The following is a 19,562-nucleotide window of genomic DNA, read 5'->3' as shown; positions in this document are numbered from 1 at the left end:
AATTGAATATTTTGTACAGAAAAATCAACATCATTTTTGTTTCTTCTGTGGAACCGGGCCAGCTGATAATTTTTGTGCCAATTTAAAAATTTCCTATCAGAAATTTTCCGCTGAACAACTTTGTTGAAGACCGTAACTTCGTATCTCATTAGGCAAACAAGTTGCACAAGCAGTGATGTCAATTGAATTTATTTTTTATAAATGCAAAAGACATGCCCCTGTTAAATAGCTAATATCTTTTTTGCCTAATAAGAAACGAAGTTACGGTCTTCAACATAGTTGTTCAGCGAAAATTTTCCTCTTGAAACCCCAAAATTAATTTTGCCATACGAACCTAAAAGTTCAAATTTACTCATTTTACTCGTTACTTAAAAATTCTGCAAAAAATCATGAATGAGTTTTGGACCAAGACGAAGTTTTTTGGCCCCAGGGATTAAAAAATTAAAAAATGACACCAAAACGACTGAGTCTATTAAAACAGTTGAAACCAACATTTTAATTTAATTTATTGTGACAAGCGAGTTACAAAATTGATCACACTTCAGAACAGTTTTAAATATACAGAGACAAGATAATTGTGAACTGTAATGAATGACACACTTGGTTTCTGTAACTTATCAAAAAACGATAGAATATCACATATAATATATAAAAATGGAGGCGTTTTCTTTGTAACAACATCACGTATGAATGGTCGGTCGGAATGAAGTGAAATTTGGTATCCGAAGGATTTTTGAAGTCAGAGATGGTTTGTATATTAGTTTCAAGAATCTCACTTTTTATGGAAGGGAGGTCCCCATACAAAATCAACTTTAAATGGGACACAAGCCATACCATTTTTTACATTTTTTTTTAATCGTTTAGCGAGCACGTTTAAGTTTAAGACGTGTAGATGAAATAAAACATTTATTACGATTTATTTATTTATAGGTAAACGAAGTTTACCGGGTCAGCTAGTTTTATTCAAAAGTATTCAACTTTTGGTTCTTTAAATGGCCATATTGAGGACTGATTATTGATTGATTGATTTATTTGTGACATGTGTGACACGACTTATTTAATTTAATATGTATTAGTTTAACCCACCGTTTTTTAATTTTTATGAACATGGTTTAAAACATCCATCAAAAAGCCAGCTCCAGCTTTTCTATACCCGTAAAAATTTTGTATAGCAGGTTTTCTAATAATTTTCGAAAAGGTGAAAATTGAAGTTAAACATCTTAAATAGAATCGAGTTTGTCTAAATGTTCAGTGATATGAATGTGATGGAACATCCAAATCAATGAAATAAGTTGAACATTTTGCTATACTTCGACGGAATTTGACCATCATAGCCTGGAAAACCTTGCATTTATGACCGGGAAAACCGGGAAAACCGGGAAAAAACGGGAATTTCATAATGAAAAAGTTGTGGCCACCCTGAACAATGTTTCTTTTGTTTGGAAGATCCCATTTCAATGAAGGAGAGGGGTCTCAAACCTCTATAGTAACCTTCTTAGGCCTCAAATTGGCTCCGAACTTCCGAGTCTATAGGGAAAAGACAGTCCAGTCAGAATTTAATTTTTATGAGAACCTTGGAGCCGAAGGGGTATAAGTGAACAAAAACTTATTTTAAAAAACACGCTTTTAAGTTTTTGTGTTTGGTCATTTTCCGAAAATTTGTATTTTTCTTCCGAATGAAAAAAAAAATGTCTAAGTAAAAAATAAAGTTATAAAATTCTGAAAATTTGTTTTTTCTTCCGAATGTTAAAGTAGGTGTGTAAATAAAGTTCTAAAATTCTGAAAAAAATCACCAAATATAGTTTTAAATATGAAGAGTTGTTTGGCTCGATTAACTCAAAAAAGATCATTTTTGCACTTCTACCCCTTTAGCTCTAAGGGCCTCATATGTATGTATGTATAGTGAGCGAAATAAAAATGTGTGTGTTTGCTTGTTAAAATATGAATGATTGAAAATCACCATAATTTTCTTCTAAAGCTTAGTTCTTTTAGAAATGGGACACTTTCTTTTACTAATGGCTCGTTTACTAGTAATCGGACATTCAAAAATTTGGCAGCATTTTGCTGCCTGTAGAAAATACTATACTAAACTAAACTATACTATACTAAATTTTTTTCAAATTTGAAAATTTACGCGTTTTTGAGATATTTACGATGCAAGAGAAAAAGAAAAAAAATAATTTTGCACAGTTTCCTTTAAAAACCATCATTATCAAATTGATAGCTGACAAAACCGTTGATTATTCAAGAATTACTGTGTGTGAGTGGTGAAAAGTATGCAAACACTGTCAAAAATGTCCACAAAGTTCAAATCAAGCATTGGGAGTGATGTAGATGATCGACAACTACGGTTAAGGGTCATCAGGGAAGTCAAGTCTCATTTCAGAATTTTTAATTTTGGATAGGCAAAACACTATAGTGTAGATCGCTGAAATGTCCAGAAATTTTTTTCTCCGATAAGCTGAAAGTGTTGCCTAGTTATAAGTCATGCATACCTAACCCCAAAAAACAGATTTTTGCTATTTCCAGAGATCGTTAGCTGTATAGCTGGTACCGAGGCTATGACACAGATGATTTCTGATGGAAGACAAAACTTATGAAAAACCCTATATCAAACAAATTCCAGCGTTTGAATCCTATATCAAGCCCGTTCGTGGTAAGTTTCCTAGCATATTAAAATATGTATTTGCTGTTTTTTTTTGTATAAAATATAATGATTTGCCAAGGTTCTGCTCCTGTAGAAAAATACAAAAAAAAATCAAAACGAAAACTTCGGATTTCGCTGTTTTTAAAAGCCTAAAAAGAGTAATCTTGTATGAACTGTTCGCAACCTACGACCTACACTGCCGGCCAAAAGTTTGGGATCACCCGCCTTAAAACATGCAAATTTTGATCGTTCATATCTCAGCCGTCTTAGGACATATTGCAAATCTTCTGATCTCATTTGAAAGATAATGAGCAATAGCTATTTTGGAGGTATTTTGCCCATAAATAATGTTTTAGTTTTGCACCTAAAACTTAACCTAAAGTCAGAGCATTTTCAAAAAAACGCACTCAATATTCAAAGCCGATCATCTCGCGATACGGTGGACCAAATTTCAAAATTTGAGTTGAATTAGAATCCTTATTCTATACTTCTCAAAACACAATCAAAAAATTTTGTGCAAAAATTTAAGAATGTACTTTTAATTAATAAAATAGACACTTAAGTTATCGTCCAAAAGTTTGGGATCACCCCTCAGTATGGTGTATTGGCCAAAAACATACAAATTTATCTCATTCATATCTTTCTCATCTAACATCGTATTGCAGATCTGAAGGGTGCATTTGAAAGCTTAGGAATTGTTGTTTTTCCATAAATTCATACAAAAATTATATTTTAAAGTGATAACCATAAACAATTTACTTGAAATGATTTGTTTTTTGAAAATTCACACATATGATTGTGAATTTTTTATGGTTATGGATTTAAAATATAATTTTTTAATGAATTTATGAAAAAACAATAATTCTTAAGCTTTCAAATGCACCCTTCAGATCTGCAGTACGATGTTAGATGAGAAAGATATGAATGAAATAAATTTGCATGTTTTTGAAAAAATGATCCCAAACTTTTGGTCGATACACCATACTAGGGGTGATCCCAAACTTTTGGACGATAACTTAAGTGTCTATTTTATTAATTAAAAGTACATTCTTAAATTTTTGCACAAAATTTTTTGATTGTGTTTTGAGAAGTATAGAATAAGGATTCTAATGCAACTCAAATTTTGAAATTTGGTTCACCGTATCGCGAGATGATCGGCTCTGAATATTGAGTGCGTTTTTTCGAAAATGCTCTAACTTTAGGTTAAGTTTTAGGTGCAAAACTAAAACATTATTTATGGGCCAAACAACTCCGAAATAGCTATTGCTCATTATCTTTCAAATGAGTTCAGAAGATTTGCAATATGTCCTAAGACGGCTGAGATATGAACGATCAAAATTTGCATGTTTTTTAGCGGGTGATCCCAAACTTTTGGCCGGCAGTGTATACTGATCGATTATACTTTAATATTAATTTGATAACGGTTTAACTTCGTTATTGTCTAGTTTTACCAGCAGAAATTCAATTAAAACGCTTTTAAGTGGCTCAAAAATAATCAAGTTTTGTTAATTAGGAAACAGCTGTATCCACTAAATTGCCCTCAGTTTCTTTTAAAAGAGAAAAATTGGACCGAAAAGTAGCAGAAATTGAAGGAGGTGGATGCAGCTACCTAGAATACAGATTAGACGAAGTAAAAGTTGGAAAAACTGATCAATATCATTACTGAAAAAAGTGTGCGCCGGCTGAAGGGAGGTACCTAGAGTAAAGTAAACATTTTTCTTACAAAAAACGATAAATATTTTTTTTCAAACTTTTTCTTGAATTATCATAAGATTACCTTTACAGACCCGAATGACCCGGGTGGTTAAAAGGTCTCTAATAAATTATAATAATAATAAGATTACCTTCATTTCCTTCATAGAAAGTATTTCGATCAAACGAATGGTTTTTGAGATACACGCATTCGTAACTGTCCCATTTCTAAAAGAACTTAGCTTTATAATTTGTTTTGAATTGTTTAACGGATAAATTAAGCATAATTTTACTTTTTTTGGTCGTTGCAATTGGCGTTCAGTACCAAACATATGAGAAAAATAAGGGTGCGAAATAAAAATAGTAGAACTTGTGTTTTTCAAAAAAACAAGATTATTACCAGAAATTTACTGTGTAGAAGTGAATAATAATGCTCCTACGAATTAATTGAATAGATAACTATACTTTAAGGAGTTTTCTAGAATTTCAAAGGTTTTAAAAAGGGGTTTTAAGAGATGCTCCTCTAGCGTTTAGGAATTTGATATTTGAGCTATAATACTTAATCAAACTGCTTCTTGATTAACATTCATTAGTATGATGCATATTTACGAAACATAGATTTGAGGCTAAATTTAAATAAAAAACAGGATCCAAATTCAAAAATACTAATGTTTTTAAATAGTCAAACACTATTGTTCTAGTTTCAAGTCATAGATGGCAGCAGTATCTTGCAATTAAACCGAATTGATGCCCATTTTCGAATATCTGGGATTAATTCAAGTGTGCTGGATGATTATGGTCAAGAAATAAGTACTTGGTACCGTGTGACCGCCTTGGAAATTCTAAGATCACAAAATCAAAAAATTAGAATTTCATCAAGGTCACTAAAAGTGATTTTTTGGGACCGATAATCAGAATAATGTTGTACTTTCCGATATAGCTTGATGAACTGGAGGCCCCCAAGCCCTTCGTCACAGTCGCGCAGTTTCCAGCCAGCGTCAACAGTCGTCCCGGCCCTGTGTTTGAAGAAGGCAACGGGGCTCTCCAGCCTGTGCTTTCAGGCAAGTACCCTTCTTCTTCTCCCGCTGCGTTCAATGACTGCCCCTCAATTTGCAGCTCTCGCCCTATTGACCATCGCAAAACACGCCCAATTGACGCATCCAATTCATCTGACGCGCTGCGCCTGTATTACCAGAACGTGCGTGGTTTGAAATCAAAGATTTGTGAGTGCTTCGTTGCTACATCAGAGCTCGGCTACGAAATCTACTCATTCACCGAAACCTGGCTCGATTCTTCAGTACCGTCTAGTCAGCTGTACGGCTCAGATTATAATGTATTTCGTTGTGACAGAAGTAGTGTCAATAGTCGTCGTAGCAGGGGTGGCGGAGTACTTATAGCGGTGTTAAACAAGTTCAGCGCATCATTGGTTACTTTGACTAATAACAATTGCATAGAAGCTTTGTGGGTGAAAGTTTCTCATGCTCATAGTTCGTTTTTAATTGGTACAGCATATATTCCACCGGAAAAAAGTCAAGATGGATCAATTATCGATCAGCTTGTTGATGGCTTATCTGAAGTTAGATTGCAACATCCTTCGTGCAGCGTTATTCGTCTTGGTGACTTCAACCAACCGCAATTGACGTGGATTCGTGGTGACAGTAACAGTATGATGATAGACTCTACTTCAGTATTAACATCGGCTAGTGCATCACTTTTGGATGGAATGCAACTGAATGGAATGGATCAAAGAAACTCTCTACGCAATTCTCAAAACCGAACGCTGGACTTGGTTTTTACGGACGATTCTATCTCAATAAGCTCGGTCACTGAGGCCATCGATGCCGTTGTTCCGATTGACACGTACCATCCTCCGTTCAATTTTGATATCTCTTCTCCAGACCCTATCGTTTTTGATGAGGCGTTCGATACTTCAGCTCGCAACTTCAATCGCGCAGATTTTTACACGATGAATCGAGTGCTTTCTGAAATCAATTGGACGGATTTCCTCAATTGTACGGACGTTGATATTGCCGTGAGAGTATTTAGCTCAATTTTGGATGATGTTTTTAACAACTCAGTACCCTTGGTGCGACCTCTTCTTCGACCTCCCTGGAGTAATGGACGTCTAAAGCGGTTAAAACAGTTACGTTCTAAATTACTTAGAAAGTTCACTAGCTCCAGGTGCCCTTTCACTAAAATGAAATTGAACATTGCTACACGAAAATATCGCAGTTTCAACCGTTTTTGCTATCGACGCTATGATGCTCGTACGCAAAGGGAGCTTCGCCGCAATCCGAAAAAGTTCTGGAAATTTGTCAACTCAAAACGGAAGGAATCCGGTCTGCCTGCGGTACTCCAACTAAATGATAGAATTGCAACGTCTTCTGAAGAAAAATGTAACCTCTTCGCGATGCACTTCTCCAGTGTTTTCTCTGATCTATCGCCAACTGCTGATCAAATTTTCGCAGCCGTCACACGGTTACCCATAGATGTGTTGAATCTGGATGTTTTTTCTATAAGCGAGGAAATGGCTCTTGAAGCCATTGGTAAACTGAAATATACTACATCAGCCGGACAGGATGGAATTCCGGCGTGCGTTCTTAAGAAGTGTCGTACTCTTTTAGTGAAACCACTTACTCACATCTTTAACCAGTCCCTAGAACAGCAAAAATTCCCCGACCTCTGGAAAAGATCGTTTATGAGCCCAGTCTATAAAAAAGGGGATAAGCAAAATATTCTCAACTACCGTGGTGTCCCATCACTAGCTGCCTGCTCGAAGGTATTAGAGAGGATCGTAAACGATGTAATTTTCTCAGCTTGTCGGAACAGGATCTCTGAAAATCAGCACGGATTTTTCCCTAAACGATCGGTAACCACGAATTTGACAGTTTTTACATCATATTGCATATCACAAATGGATGGCGGAAAGCAAATTGATGCAATTTATTCTGATATTTCGGCTGCATTCGATTCCGTGAATCACGATATTCTCCTGAAAAAATTGCAACGTTTGGGATGTTCTGAACGACTATGTGCTTGGATAAAAAGTTATCTTACGAATCGCCGTTTAGCTGTCAGAATTGGTTCTGCAGAATCTCCTGATTTTATTCCAAAGTCTGGGGTTCCACAAGGTAGCAACTTGGGCCCTCTGTTGTTTACAATGTTCTGTAATGACATTAATTTGCTTCTGATTAGCTGTGGAGTTCTCCTGTATGCGGATGACCTAAAAATATTTTTGGTCATGAACAGTTTAGCTGATTGTTACGAGTTACAAGGCTTCCTGGACATGGTTGTGAACTGGTGTGCTGATAATTTACTGGTTTTAAGCGTTGCTAAGTGTTGTGTTATTACATTCGGTCGGAGAAAACATCAATTCATATATGAATACAGCATACTGGATGAGTCATTGCAACGTGTGGATCAGATAAAGGATCTTGGAGTTTTATTGGACCGTCATATGACTTTTAAGCCCCATTACTCTGTGGTACTCGAGAAGGCCAACGCTGGGATTCATTATACACCTGAGTACAGAATTCACCGATCCCGTCTGCCTACGAGCTTTATATTGCTGCCTGGTTCGATCAATATTGGAATCTGCGAATCTGGTATGGTGGCCGTTTGAGGCTTTGTGGGTTGCGCGTTTCGAAGCAATTCAACGGCGATTTGTGCGGTATGCTCTCCGTGAACTACCTTGGGAAAACCCGTTAAATCTACCGCCTTATCCACAACGATGTGCTCTGCTTGGACTCCATACGCTGGCGGATCGTCATTCCATTGGTCGATCACTGTTCGTGGCAAAGATCTTGAGAAATGAAATTGACTGCTGTTGGCTGCTTTCCCGTTGTAACATTTATGCTCCAGAACGAACCCTTCGTAATCGAGACTGGCTCTCATTGGAACCACGAAGTACGCGCTATGGCAGTAACGACCCCCTTCGTGCCGCAAAAATATGCTTCCTCCGTAATTATACCCTATTCGATTTTAATGTGTCCATTGCAACTTTCAAACAACGGATTGAGCATAGCATGAGTGAACGACTAAGAAACTAGAAAACGATTTATGTAAACCTAGATTTAAGTTTTATTCATTCAGACACCCACCTTTGTCAGATGATACCAATATAATAAACAATAAACTGGACGACTAGCAGTATTATTGGTATGATTTGAAATTGAATTGAAAGTTGAGATGAGCAGAAATTTTGGCGGTGGTGTATTCTTGTGCTGGTGATTTTTTTTTGCAAATCCGGAAAAGCTTTCTGCTGCGTGAACTCCAAAAAAACTGTGTTGGAAAACTATCTAGAAATGATGATTATGGGCCTAAATAAACCTGGAAAATCAATATTGAGACTTTATTTGGATTTTAACTGCAAGATAGTGCTGCCATCTACGGTGGTTTACTGAAAAAAATCTAAATTTTAGAATTTCAACCTGTTTTTCTTATTCAAAATAAACCCAGATTGATTGTTTAATTATTTCACTTCATTTTAATGAAGAAAGTAAATAGTTTGGTAAAGTATTTCGGCTCAAATATCAAATTCCTTAGTTCTAGAAGAGCATCTCTTAAAACCCTCTTTTAAAACCTTTGGAATTCTAGAAAACTCCTTAAAATACAGTTATCTATTCAAATAATTCGTAGGAGCATTATTATTCACTTTTACACAGTAAATTTCTAGAAATAATCTTGTTTTTTGTTGAAAAATACAAGTGGTAATATTCTTATTTCGCACCCTTTTCTCCATATTTTTGGACCTCACCGCCGATTGCAACGTCCAAAAAAAGTATACTTATGCTTGATTTATCCGTTAATCAATTCAAAACAAATTGTAGAAGAAAATTTTGGTGAATTTCAATCATTCATATTTTAACAGACAAAACACATAGTGGTACTATTCTTATTTCGCTCACTGTATGTAGATTAAAACCAAGATACTGGTTCAGGTTATTAGACGTAAATGTTTTGAAATTTCCGTGCTTAAATTGATCCTTTAAATACCTCTTCAAAATCATTCTTCTGGATTTTTCTATTGTTGATATGGTCGAAAAATGAGGATAAATGTTTGTTTTTCTTTATGTTGTTCAATTAAAATTTTCATTTATAACTTTTCTAAGAAGGCTGTTGACATCCTTTCCCATTAAAACAGAGAAAAAAACCAGCATCACGTTTCCGCCATCATCTTCACAGTTTCATCAAGCGAAAGCAGCAGCACTCGTTCGGTAATCAAACAATACAGAACACTTTCACCGCGTTTAATAGAAACGCGTCTCGAATTCAATCACCTGGCACTGGCTGGCTGCTGCTGAAAGAAGCGATGAAAACCCCTTCTCGCTCGTTCGAGTGAAATACTCCAACCTTTTCACTCGAGGGGCATAATGAAGACAAAAAAAATGTGTTTTCCACTCGCGCACGTATACCACCATAGAGATTACTTTTCTTTCGCCCCCGCATTTTCGGATGCTACAGTAGTGTTAGTGACAGCTCACACCATTCCCGGTGTTTTGTTGTTTGTTGCTGTCAGTGTAGAGAAAGAGAGTTGTTGTGTTCAATTGAAAGTAGGAACGTACAACAAGCAAAACATTACCTGTATGAGCTAGGAGGCTAGGTACCCTTACAATTCCTATTCGAGCTGGTTTTATAAAGGTTCTCCACCAGGATCAACACATTATCTGATGCTTGGAGTCTAGGGGGACGTCGTCAAGTGTAATGGTTCAACGATCTGTCTCTTGTGGTGTTGTTCCATTGTTCTTTTACCATCGTCTGTTTCTGAAATTGCCAGGTAGATATACAACAACCATTCAGTCGAACCAATTTATTCGGAACAACTGGCTTTGTGGTGGAATGAAGCTTAAAACCGAATGCGTGAGATTTATTTCTAACAACAGCGAAAACAACTACAACAACAACAACAACCGACAGCCTAACAACAATCTGGCACCCTTTTATGTTGCTAATGATGGGAAAGTTGTATTGTTGCTGGCTGAGGCCGGTAATTTATAGTTCAAGAAATGTGAACAAAAGTGAATAAGACAGCAGCAACAACAAAAACCGTGCAGAGATATTGCTCTCGAAAAATGATCCGCGAAATGTGGGTGACTTTCGGATAGCGGTACACAAAAGCAAATGAAAAAAAAAATACAACAATAATTCTATTTTTCGAATAACCTTCACCACAGCTGTTTTTCAACAGGGTCAGACAATGCAGCACCGCACAGTAATGGGCGCATGGGTCTTTGACATTGTTTTTTCTTCTTGTTTGTTCTTTTCCATCGATTTGAATGCACACACCCGTTTGTCTTGCGAGCTATTTTTGAAAATTGCAATGTTTTTGGGTGGTTGAAGATGTGTCCATAAATAGAACATTTTGCACCCCTATAAATTGTTTGCCAAACAAGACGTGACATCTTTATGCATTGTTCGAGAACGAATGTTTACTGGGGGTGTTAACAGTACAAAAAAACTACGAAAACTGCCCTTTTTACCGAATTCTATTTAGCTGCCAGGGATTTTTTTAAATGTCGATTTGCATACATTTTTGGCAAACTCTGCTTAATTTTTCAATTAACTGTCATAACAATTCATGACTTTCACCAGTATACCTAGGGTAGAGGCGCCTGAGGTAACGGCTTACGGAAGCTGTTTTCATTATTTTAATAGAATTTCCTTCCATGTTGGTTTAATTACTTTATTCATTGAACTATATATCTCATATTGTTTTGTGAAACTCTGCATGAAATAGATCAATCCATTGCGTACTTTTGAACCTATTAACCCTCATTCGACCCTGAAATTTTCATCCGTTACAGTCCCTGGAGTGTCAATTTGACACTCTTGACTGAAACCAATCTATCTTTCTTGTTCACACACCGTTTTTACAAAATTTATAGTTTTGGAAACCTCGTAATGTAACTCAAATATGTTTTTCAGACAGTTTCTCAAAGCCTAAACTATGACAAATATTTCATCAGAAGACTGCATTTCAATTCGACTTATGATAAAAAGAATTATTAGGCTTCAAAAATGGGGGAAACTTTTTTCAGGGTGATATTCATCACTGTTAATGCTGCGTCAAAATGTTCGAAGCAATGTCTCTCATTAATAGTGATGAATATCGCCCTTAAAAAAGATGAATATTTTTTGAAGCTTTATAACTTTTTTATCTTAACTCGAATCGGAATGCAGTCCTCGGATAAAATATTTTTCATAGTTTAGGCTTTAAGAAAACCGTTTTCGTCCCGAACAAAATGTCTCAAAATCCCATACAAACTTAAAGCTCGTTGAGCGACCCCTTCCCGTGATCCGATCTGGCCAAATGTAGCATGACACCGTGTACTAGGCCTAGGATCAATTTAAATCTGCAGCGCATAGCTTTTTCAAATGTCGGGTCATTTGGGGCACTCTAATGTAGGGGAAAGTGGAGTAACGTGGTCTATGGGGAAGACGTGGACCACCTCGAATATCTCAGCTATGTGTTGAGATAAAAATCTTCATCCAACTGTCATCGTCATCGCTCTGCCTAAGCATATATTTCTATAAGTGGTTGACTTTTGTACGCGTCATATTCTTCTTCACCCGAAAATTGCATCGGTGAGAAATCTAAAGTTCGTAACAAAAATATACTCTTACGCTTATTATTTTAGTTTTGTCTTTCTTTTTCATATGGAAAAGGAATTTTTCATGACATACAAATTTGCAAATCATAGCTTGTGGGGAACCATGGGCCACATAATGGGGGGTATATTGGGCCACCTATATTTTGGTGTTTTTGTACACATTCACAACTTAAAATACATTTATTCTATCTGAAAAGTTTTCTTACGCGGTGCCAAATAAAGCGTTATGAACAATGTTCGCGCACACACGAAAATGGGTAGAAACGAAAATGCCCACTGGTAAAACATTTCGCCGTCGGGTTTTTTGCGATGGGTTGTCGTCGGAATGCTGTCAGTTGGGGAGTTAAGAAACATCCTAAGAAAAAGAAAAGTTTCCGGCATCCCTATAGGTTATAAAAGGCCGATCGAGAAGTCATGTGTTTCTCTTTATCGGCACTGACACCTGACACGTAAACTGCTCGGCGAACGCACTCTGCTCTGTTGTGATATTGAAATTGGATTGTTTTTGTGAATTTTGTTAAGTAAATTTAGTATAGTCTAGTTAAATAAAGTTATGTTAAGTACCTGTAAAAAAGGAAAGTGAAGTTAAATAATTAATAAAAGTGGAAGGTTGAACAATAAACGAAAGTGTACTTACCTGGAACCAGAGGAAATTATTCATCACCTGAAAAGGAAGAAAACTTACCTGCTACATCAAAAGGGGAAACTTACCTGCTGCATCCGAAGAGGAAATCCATCCGGGCGTAATTATCCTGCCGATCCTGCTGAAAGGTACTTCCATTTGGTCCTTCGAACCGGATGCCCGTCGAACTCCGAGCATCCGGAACCTATACACGATTTACGGAAGTCATCTACAACACCTCCACGTTCCCGGATTTGGATTCGTTCCTGCTGTAATAAAAATACAAGGCAATCTAATTGCCTCTAGAAGGTAATTATAATTCCATTAAATCTATAAGAGTGTCGTTTGTGCTCCGCTGGTTTTCGATTTCCAGACCTTCCGGCGTTGAAAATGGCTTCAGAGCGACGTATTAAGTCTCTAAAATTGAGGATTCGCAGCCTAGAGACTTCTTTCAACCTCATCAAGGTTTTCGTCGACAACTACGACGAAGACACTCAATCAGTTGAAGTCCCCGTGAGGCTAGAGAATCTCGGTGTTCTCTGGGCAGACTACTCCAAGACCCAAGCTGAGCTGGAAGCTTCCGATGTCGACGACATGGCAATCGTCGAGCAGCAATTCAAGCAGCGATCGCATTTCGAGACAGAATACTACAGAGTGAAGGGATTCTTGCTGGCCGTAAATAAACATGCTTCGACTCCGTATTCTCATCCTGTTCAGTCCCATGCGCACTTCCCTGCTTCCTCCCAGATACGGCTACCCGACGTAAAGCTCCCCGTGTTCAACGGGTCGTTAGAGCAATGGTTAAACTTCCACGATCTTTTCGTTTCTTTGGTGCACTCATCAAGTGATTTATCTAACATCCAAAAGTTTTATTATTTGAGATCGTCGTTGAGTGGAGATGCCCTTAAGTTAATCCAAACTATTGCAATCAGTGCCAATAACTATCCCGTCGCCTGGAATCTTCTCATTGAGCATTTTCAAAATCCATTACGCTTAAAACAAACTTATGTTGACTCGTTGTTCGAATTTTCGCAACTTAAGAAAGAATCAGCTTCAGATCTTCATTCGTTGGTCGAAAGGTTTGAAGCTAACGTTCGAATCCTAAAGCAGCTTGGAGAAAGAACTGAATATTGGGACATTTTGCTCATCCGAATGCTGAGTATCCGCCTTGATTCAACAACTCGTCGAGATTGGGAAGAGTTTGCGTCGGCGAAAGAGTCAACTACATTCCAAGATCTGGTAGGCTTTCTTCAACGACGAGTTACGGTTCTGCAGTGCATGAGCAATGGCCAGCAAGAGCATTCAGCAACGACTTCAGCGAAAAAATCGACTTCTCGTCCTCCACTCGTTAGCCACGGAGCAACTCAGTTCAACTATCGGCAGTGTTTCGCTTGCTCCGACCATCACCCTTTGTATCAGTGTCCAGTTTTCTCAAAAATGACCTCCGAAGACAAAGAAAAACTTGTGCGCCGCCAACAGCTTTGTCGAAATTGTCTACGGAAGGGCCATGTGGTTCGAAACTGTTCGTCGAAGAACACCTGCCGGAAATGCCGAGGACGACACCATAGCCAGCTGTGCAGCGACGATCGCACTCATCAGGAGCGCCTCAACCAGCGAGTCGAAGCAAGCGCAACGACGGAGACCAATGCGGCTTGCGAAGCAGCTTCACCATCACTGTCAGCCGCGATTCACAACCCAGGGACTGGTCGTCTTTCTAACAGGGTGATTCTCGCAACAGCAGTGGTCACTTTGGTCGACGATCACGGCAACTCACACGTAGCAAGGGCACTGCTGGACTCAGGAAGCGAGTGCAGCTTCATTACTGAGTCATTTTCTCAACGGCTTCGGATTCATCGGCAAAAGGTTCATCTCTCGATCTCCGGAATTGGTCACTCTTCTACACATGCCCGTCTGAAGCTCCGCACCACAGTACGCTCACGCACCACCCGGTTTTCCACCATCGTCGAATTGCTTGTGCTTCCGAAACTCACCCTAAATCTACCGTCGACAACCATGGACGTTTCGAGCTGGGGTTTTCCGGAGGGAATTCAGCTAGCAGATCCAGCTTTCTACCAGTCAAATCCCATCGACGTGGTTCTGGGCGCTGAAATATTCTTCGACGTCTTCAAACCATCAGGCAGAATATCACTTGGAGATGGGCTTCCGATGCTGGTGAATTCGGTTTTTGGCTGGGTGGTCTCTGGGAAGGTAATGCAGTCCAATCACCTCAAGACTATTTCCTGCAACGTCGCTACAGTGGCGGACATCCAACGATTCATGCAACGGTTTTGGGCGATTGAGGAGGAAAGCGCCGTTCCTAGTCTCTCGGTAGAAGAAGCGGCGTGCGAGGAGCATTTTCGTCGTACAGTTCAACGTGCGCCAGATGGCCGGTATATTGTGCGATTGCCGTTGAAGGAAGCGGCAGACAACATAGGCGACAACTGCAACACTGCGCGACGTCGATTTCACATGATCGAATCTCGCCTTCAACGCAACAAGGAGCTGCAGATTCAGTATCGGGACTTCATGGCAGAATACGAAACCCTTGGCCACATGCATCGAGTGGCGGACACAGCTGGATCCGATTCTTCCCGGTACTACTTACCCCATCATCCTGTGATTCGAGAAACGAGCTCCACACCCAAAGTCCAAGTTGTTTTCGACGCATCGTGTAAATCTGCAACCGGAAAATCTCTGAACGATGTGCTTATGGTAGGCGCAGTAATTCAAGACGATCTGAGAGCCATCATATTGAGGTCCAGGCTCCACCAGGTCATGCTCATCGCTGACATTAAGCAGATGTATCGTCAAGTGCTGGTCGACGATAGAGACACTCCACTGCAGCGGATTTTTTGGCGGAATTCCCCCGAGGAACCTCTACAGACTTTCGAGCTAAAAACGGTCACCTACGGCACGGCCAGCGCACCGTTTCTCGCTACCAGGGTACTTCAGCAGTTAGCCGATGACGAAAACCAGAACTTTCCCAAAGCATCCAAAATTCTGAAGCGCGATGTTTACGTCGACGATCTGTTCACCGGAGGCAGCTCACCAGAAGAAGTATCAGAACTACGAACTCAACTTGATCATCTTTGCAGAAGGGGCGGACTTGAGTTCCGCAAATTCGCCTCAAACGTGGAATCGGTTCTCGACGGCATTTCTCCCGAAAGGCGTGCCATTCAATCTTCGGTCGAGCTCGCAGCAGACCAGTGCATCAAAACCCTGGGTCTACACTGGGAACCAACAGCCGACAACTTACGGTTCCACATCCAACTCCTGAAGCAACCACCAGACACCCTTATGACGAAACGAATCGCTCTGTCACAAATCGCACAACTTTTCGATCCGTTAGGCCTGGTTGGGCCAGTCATCGTAACCGCTAAGATATTTATGCAGACGCTGTGGAGCCTTACATCCGAAGACGACAAACCTTGGGGCTGGGATCAACCGCTACCAGATTCTCTCGCCACTTACTGGATCAACTACTACTCGCAGTTGCCTTTGCTTGAGCAACTCAGAATCCCTCGATGTGTTGTTTTGCCCGATCCATGTAACATTCAGCTTCACCTCTTTTCGGACGCATCGGAACAAGCATATGGCGCCTGTGCATATCTTCGATCGACCGACGCTTCCGGGAATGTTCTGGTAACCTTGTTGACAGCCAAATCTAAAGTTTCACCGTTAAAAAGGCGCAGCATTCCTCGACTCGAGCTCTGCGGAGCACTAGAAGCGGCTCAACTGTACCAAAAGGTCTGCTCCGCCTTCGGATCGAGGTTTACGACATTCTTCTGGGTCGACTCTACTACCGTTCTTGCCTGGCTTAAGTCTAGCCCATCTGTTTGGACTACCTTTGTGGCTAACAGAGTGTCCAAAATCCAGCTTGCTACGGTGGACAATTCCTGGAACCATGTTGCAGGGCAACAGAACCCTGCAGACCACATCTCTAGAGGCATCGAGGCAGGAACGATTCTTTCGTGCGACCTTTGGTGGAAAGGTCCTCAATGGCTTCAATTTGAACCATCGTTCTGGCCTGTTAATCAGAATGATCAATCATTTGAGACGCAGCTTGAATCTCGTTCTTCCCCGATCAAACTTCTGGCATCAACAGCAGACCCTTCCTTCGTTGATCTTTTCGTCGAACGCTTTTCCTCCTTCCAACATATGCTCCGTGTAGCGGCATTCTGTTTACGGATCTCCGTGAACCGCAACCAACCGAAGCTCACCACCATTCTTACACCGACCGAAATCCAAAATGCTGAATTTTCCCTAATACGATTAGTCCAGCTCCAAGAATTCGCCAGTGAAATCAGCGCGCTTCGAGACTCGAAACCCATCCACACCAAATCACGGCTCCGATGGTTCTCTCCGTTCCTCGATCCTCACGGAGTAATGCGTGTGGGAGGCAGGCTTGACAAAGCACCACTAACCTACGACAGCAAGCACCAGATTCTGCTCCCATATCATCATCGTTTTTCGGCGTTACTCGTCCAATGCTACCACGAACGAAATCTACATGCTTCACCGCAACTACTGGTCGGACTTCTTCGCCTACGATATTGGATCATAGGGGCCAGGAATCTGGCCAAAAACATCGTACATCGCTGCACCATTTGCTTCCGAGCTCGCCCTAAATTGGTTGAACAATTTATGGCTGAGCTGCCCAAGGAACGGATCACAGCCACTCGTCCATTCACGGTAACGGGGGTTGATTATTGGGGCCCAATCCTGCTGAAGCATCCACATCGGCGAGCCTCCCCAACAAAGGCATTTGTGGCAGTCTTTGTCTGCTTTTGCACTAAAGCTGTACATATCGTACTGGTGTTCGACTTGACAACAGCAAAGTTCATTCAGGCCTTGCGACGATTCGTATCTCGTCGAGGCCCACCTTCCGACATCTTCTCTGATAATGGCCGAAACTTTCTCGGAGCCAAGAATGAACTGAAACGACTTATTCGCCAGCCAGACTATTCGCGCAAGGTTGACCAGGAGTGCTCAGTCTGTAACATCAAATGGCACTTCAATCCGCCTAGAGCATCCCATTTCGGTGGACTTTGGGAATCTGCAATTCATTCTGCCCAGAAACATTTCATCCGTATTGTCCGGGACAGACCACTTTTCTACGACGACATGCAGACTCTCCTGTGTCAAATTGAAAGTTGCCTCAACTCTCGTCCTCTTGTTCCCCTGAGCGACGATCCAACGGATTATGAGCCATTGACACCCGGGCACTTTCTTGTCGGCTCTGCATTAAAGGCTGCTCCGGATGACGAGCTCAGTGAGATTCCGTTCAACTGCTTAAAAAATTGGCAACAAATCCAAAAACTGCTTCAGGATCTCTGGCGAAGGTGGCATCTAGAATACATAAATACATTACAACCAAGAAGCAAATGGGTGCACTCACCTGTTTCCATCAAGGAAAACCAGCTCGTCCTGTTGAAGGAAGATAACACTCCACCGATGCGTTGGCCGACGGCAAGAATAGTACAGACCCATCCTGGCAGCGACGGAGTAGTCAGAGTGGTCACTCTGAGGACAGCGAAAGGATCCTGTACACGACCGGTGTCCAAAATCTGCCTGCTGCCGATTGCACCATCGTTGGAGGAATCAATCACACCATCCAGCGCTGAGCAATCAACACCAGACGAGATTCGTGCTTGAAGGAGCTTTAAATTTCGGATCCAGTGTAGAAATAATATCCAAGGCACATATTGACTTGGATCAGGTGAGTTCCTGTCCAAGAATATTATTTTCTCCCAACTTCGCTACTGGGTCGAATATTTTCAGCACTTCACTTCTCGAATGGAGCACAACACCACGAAAACACAACACAACAACAACACCATGCAGCAGCCTTCGTTCTAGTTGCGATTCCGATCCCGTTCCAAATTTATACCTTTCAAGGCACTTTCAACTGTTGGATCAGACGAACCGATAAAACCGACCAAAACACACGAGACAGATGTAAACAAACATCATCATCGCCATCTCCACGCTGAACGGAATCTACTCATTTCACGGAAGAATTTATCCAACATCATCGTCAGAAACGCTGTTTCTGAAGGGGCCAGGATGTTCGCGCACACACGAAAATGGGTAGAAACGAAAATGCCCACTGGTAAAACATTTCGCCGTCGGGTTTTTTGCGATGGGTTGTCGTCGGAATGCTGTCAGTTGGGGAGTTAAGAAACATCCTAAGAAAAAGAAAAGTTTCCGGCATCCCTATAGGTTATAAAAGGCCGATCGAGAAGTCATGTGTTTCTCTTTATCGGCACTGACACCTGACACGTAAACTGCTCGGCGAACGCACTCTGCTCTGTTGTGATATTGAAATTGGATTGTTTTTGTGAATTTTGTTAAGTAAATTTAGTATAGTCTAGTTAAATAAAGTTATGTTAAGTACCTGTAAAAAAGGAAAGTGAAGTTAAATAATTAATAAAAGTGGAAGGTTGAACAATAAACGAAAGTGTACTTACCTGGAACCAGAGGAAATTATTCATCACCTGAAAAGGAAGAAAACTTACCTGCTACATCAAAAGGGGAAACTTACCTGCTGCATCCGAAGAGGAAATCCATCCGGGCGTAATTATCCTGCCGATCCTGCTGAAAGGTACTTCCAAACAATATTCTGTCAATTTTAATCAATGCAATAGATACAAATATTTTTTGAGACATTTGAATTTTGCCGAATCGTTCGCAAGCCATGTTTTTGAATCTATTCGATCATACAGAACTTTTTTTTATTATTACCTCAACTAAAATAGCTTCAAAATAACTAAATGAATTATGTTGTTGAATTTTATCGACGTTTTTCGTCGAGTTTTACAAAAAATTTGTACAAGTGGGTAATCATCTCAAGAACAATCCTCTTCATTGAACACCAACCAGTTAGCAAAAAAGGCAACAGTTCTTTATCGATTAAATACCATGCATACTAAGCAGCAGTGATGAGAATGTCATCCAAAAGACAGTCGGGATCGTAACAGTCGCATAACAT

The 19,562-nt window shown here is 40.2% G+C and overlaps 2 protein-coding genes across 4 annotated transcripts in view; both read left to right on the top strand.

The window, feature by feature from the left end:
• LOC129752135 (uncharacterized) overlaps positions 1–18,226 on the top strand; it is a 33,544-nt gene extending 15,318 nt beyond the window's left edge. Inside the window, exons 2-5 of the mRNA XM_055747929.1 lie at positions 5,401–6,453; positions 10,116–10,325; positions 12,676–12,880; positions 13,009–18,226. Of these exons, the coding sequence (XP_055603904.1) occupies positions 5,401–6,453; positions 10,116–10,325; positions 12,676–12,880; positions 13,009–18,226 (6,686 nt within the window). The remainder of the gene's footprint in view (positions 1–5,400; positions 6,454–10,115; positions 10,326–12,675; positions 12,881–13,008) is intronic.
• LOC129758790 (PAN2-PAN3 deadenylation complex subunit PAN3) overlaps positions 1–19,562 on the top strand; it is a 114,890-nt gene that overhangs the window by 9,322 nt on the left and 86,006 nt on the right. The gene's annotated exons all lie outside the window — the stretch shown is intronic.

Source organism: Uranotaenia lowii, chromosome 3 (assembly GCF_029784155.1).
Source record: "Uranotaenia lowii strain MFRU-FL chromosome 3, ASM2978415v1, whole genome shotgun sequence".
Lineage (NCBI taxonomy): Eukaryota > Metazoa > Arthropoda > Insecta > Diptera > Culicidae > Uranotaenia > Uranotaenia lowii.
Note: the sequence above shows the minus strand (reverse complement) of the source record. Positions and strands in the feature narration are given on the sequence as shown.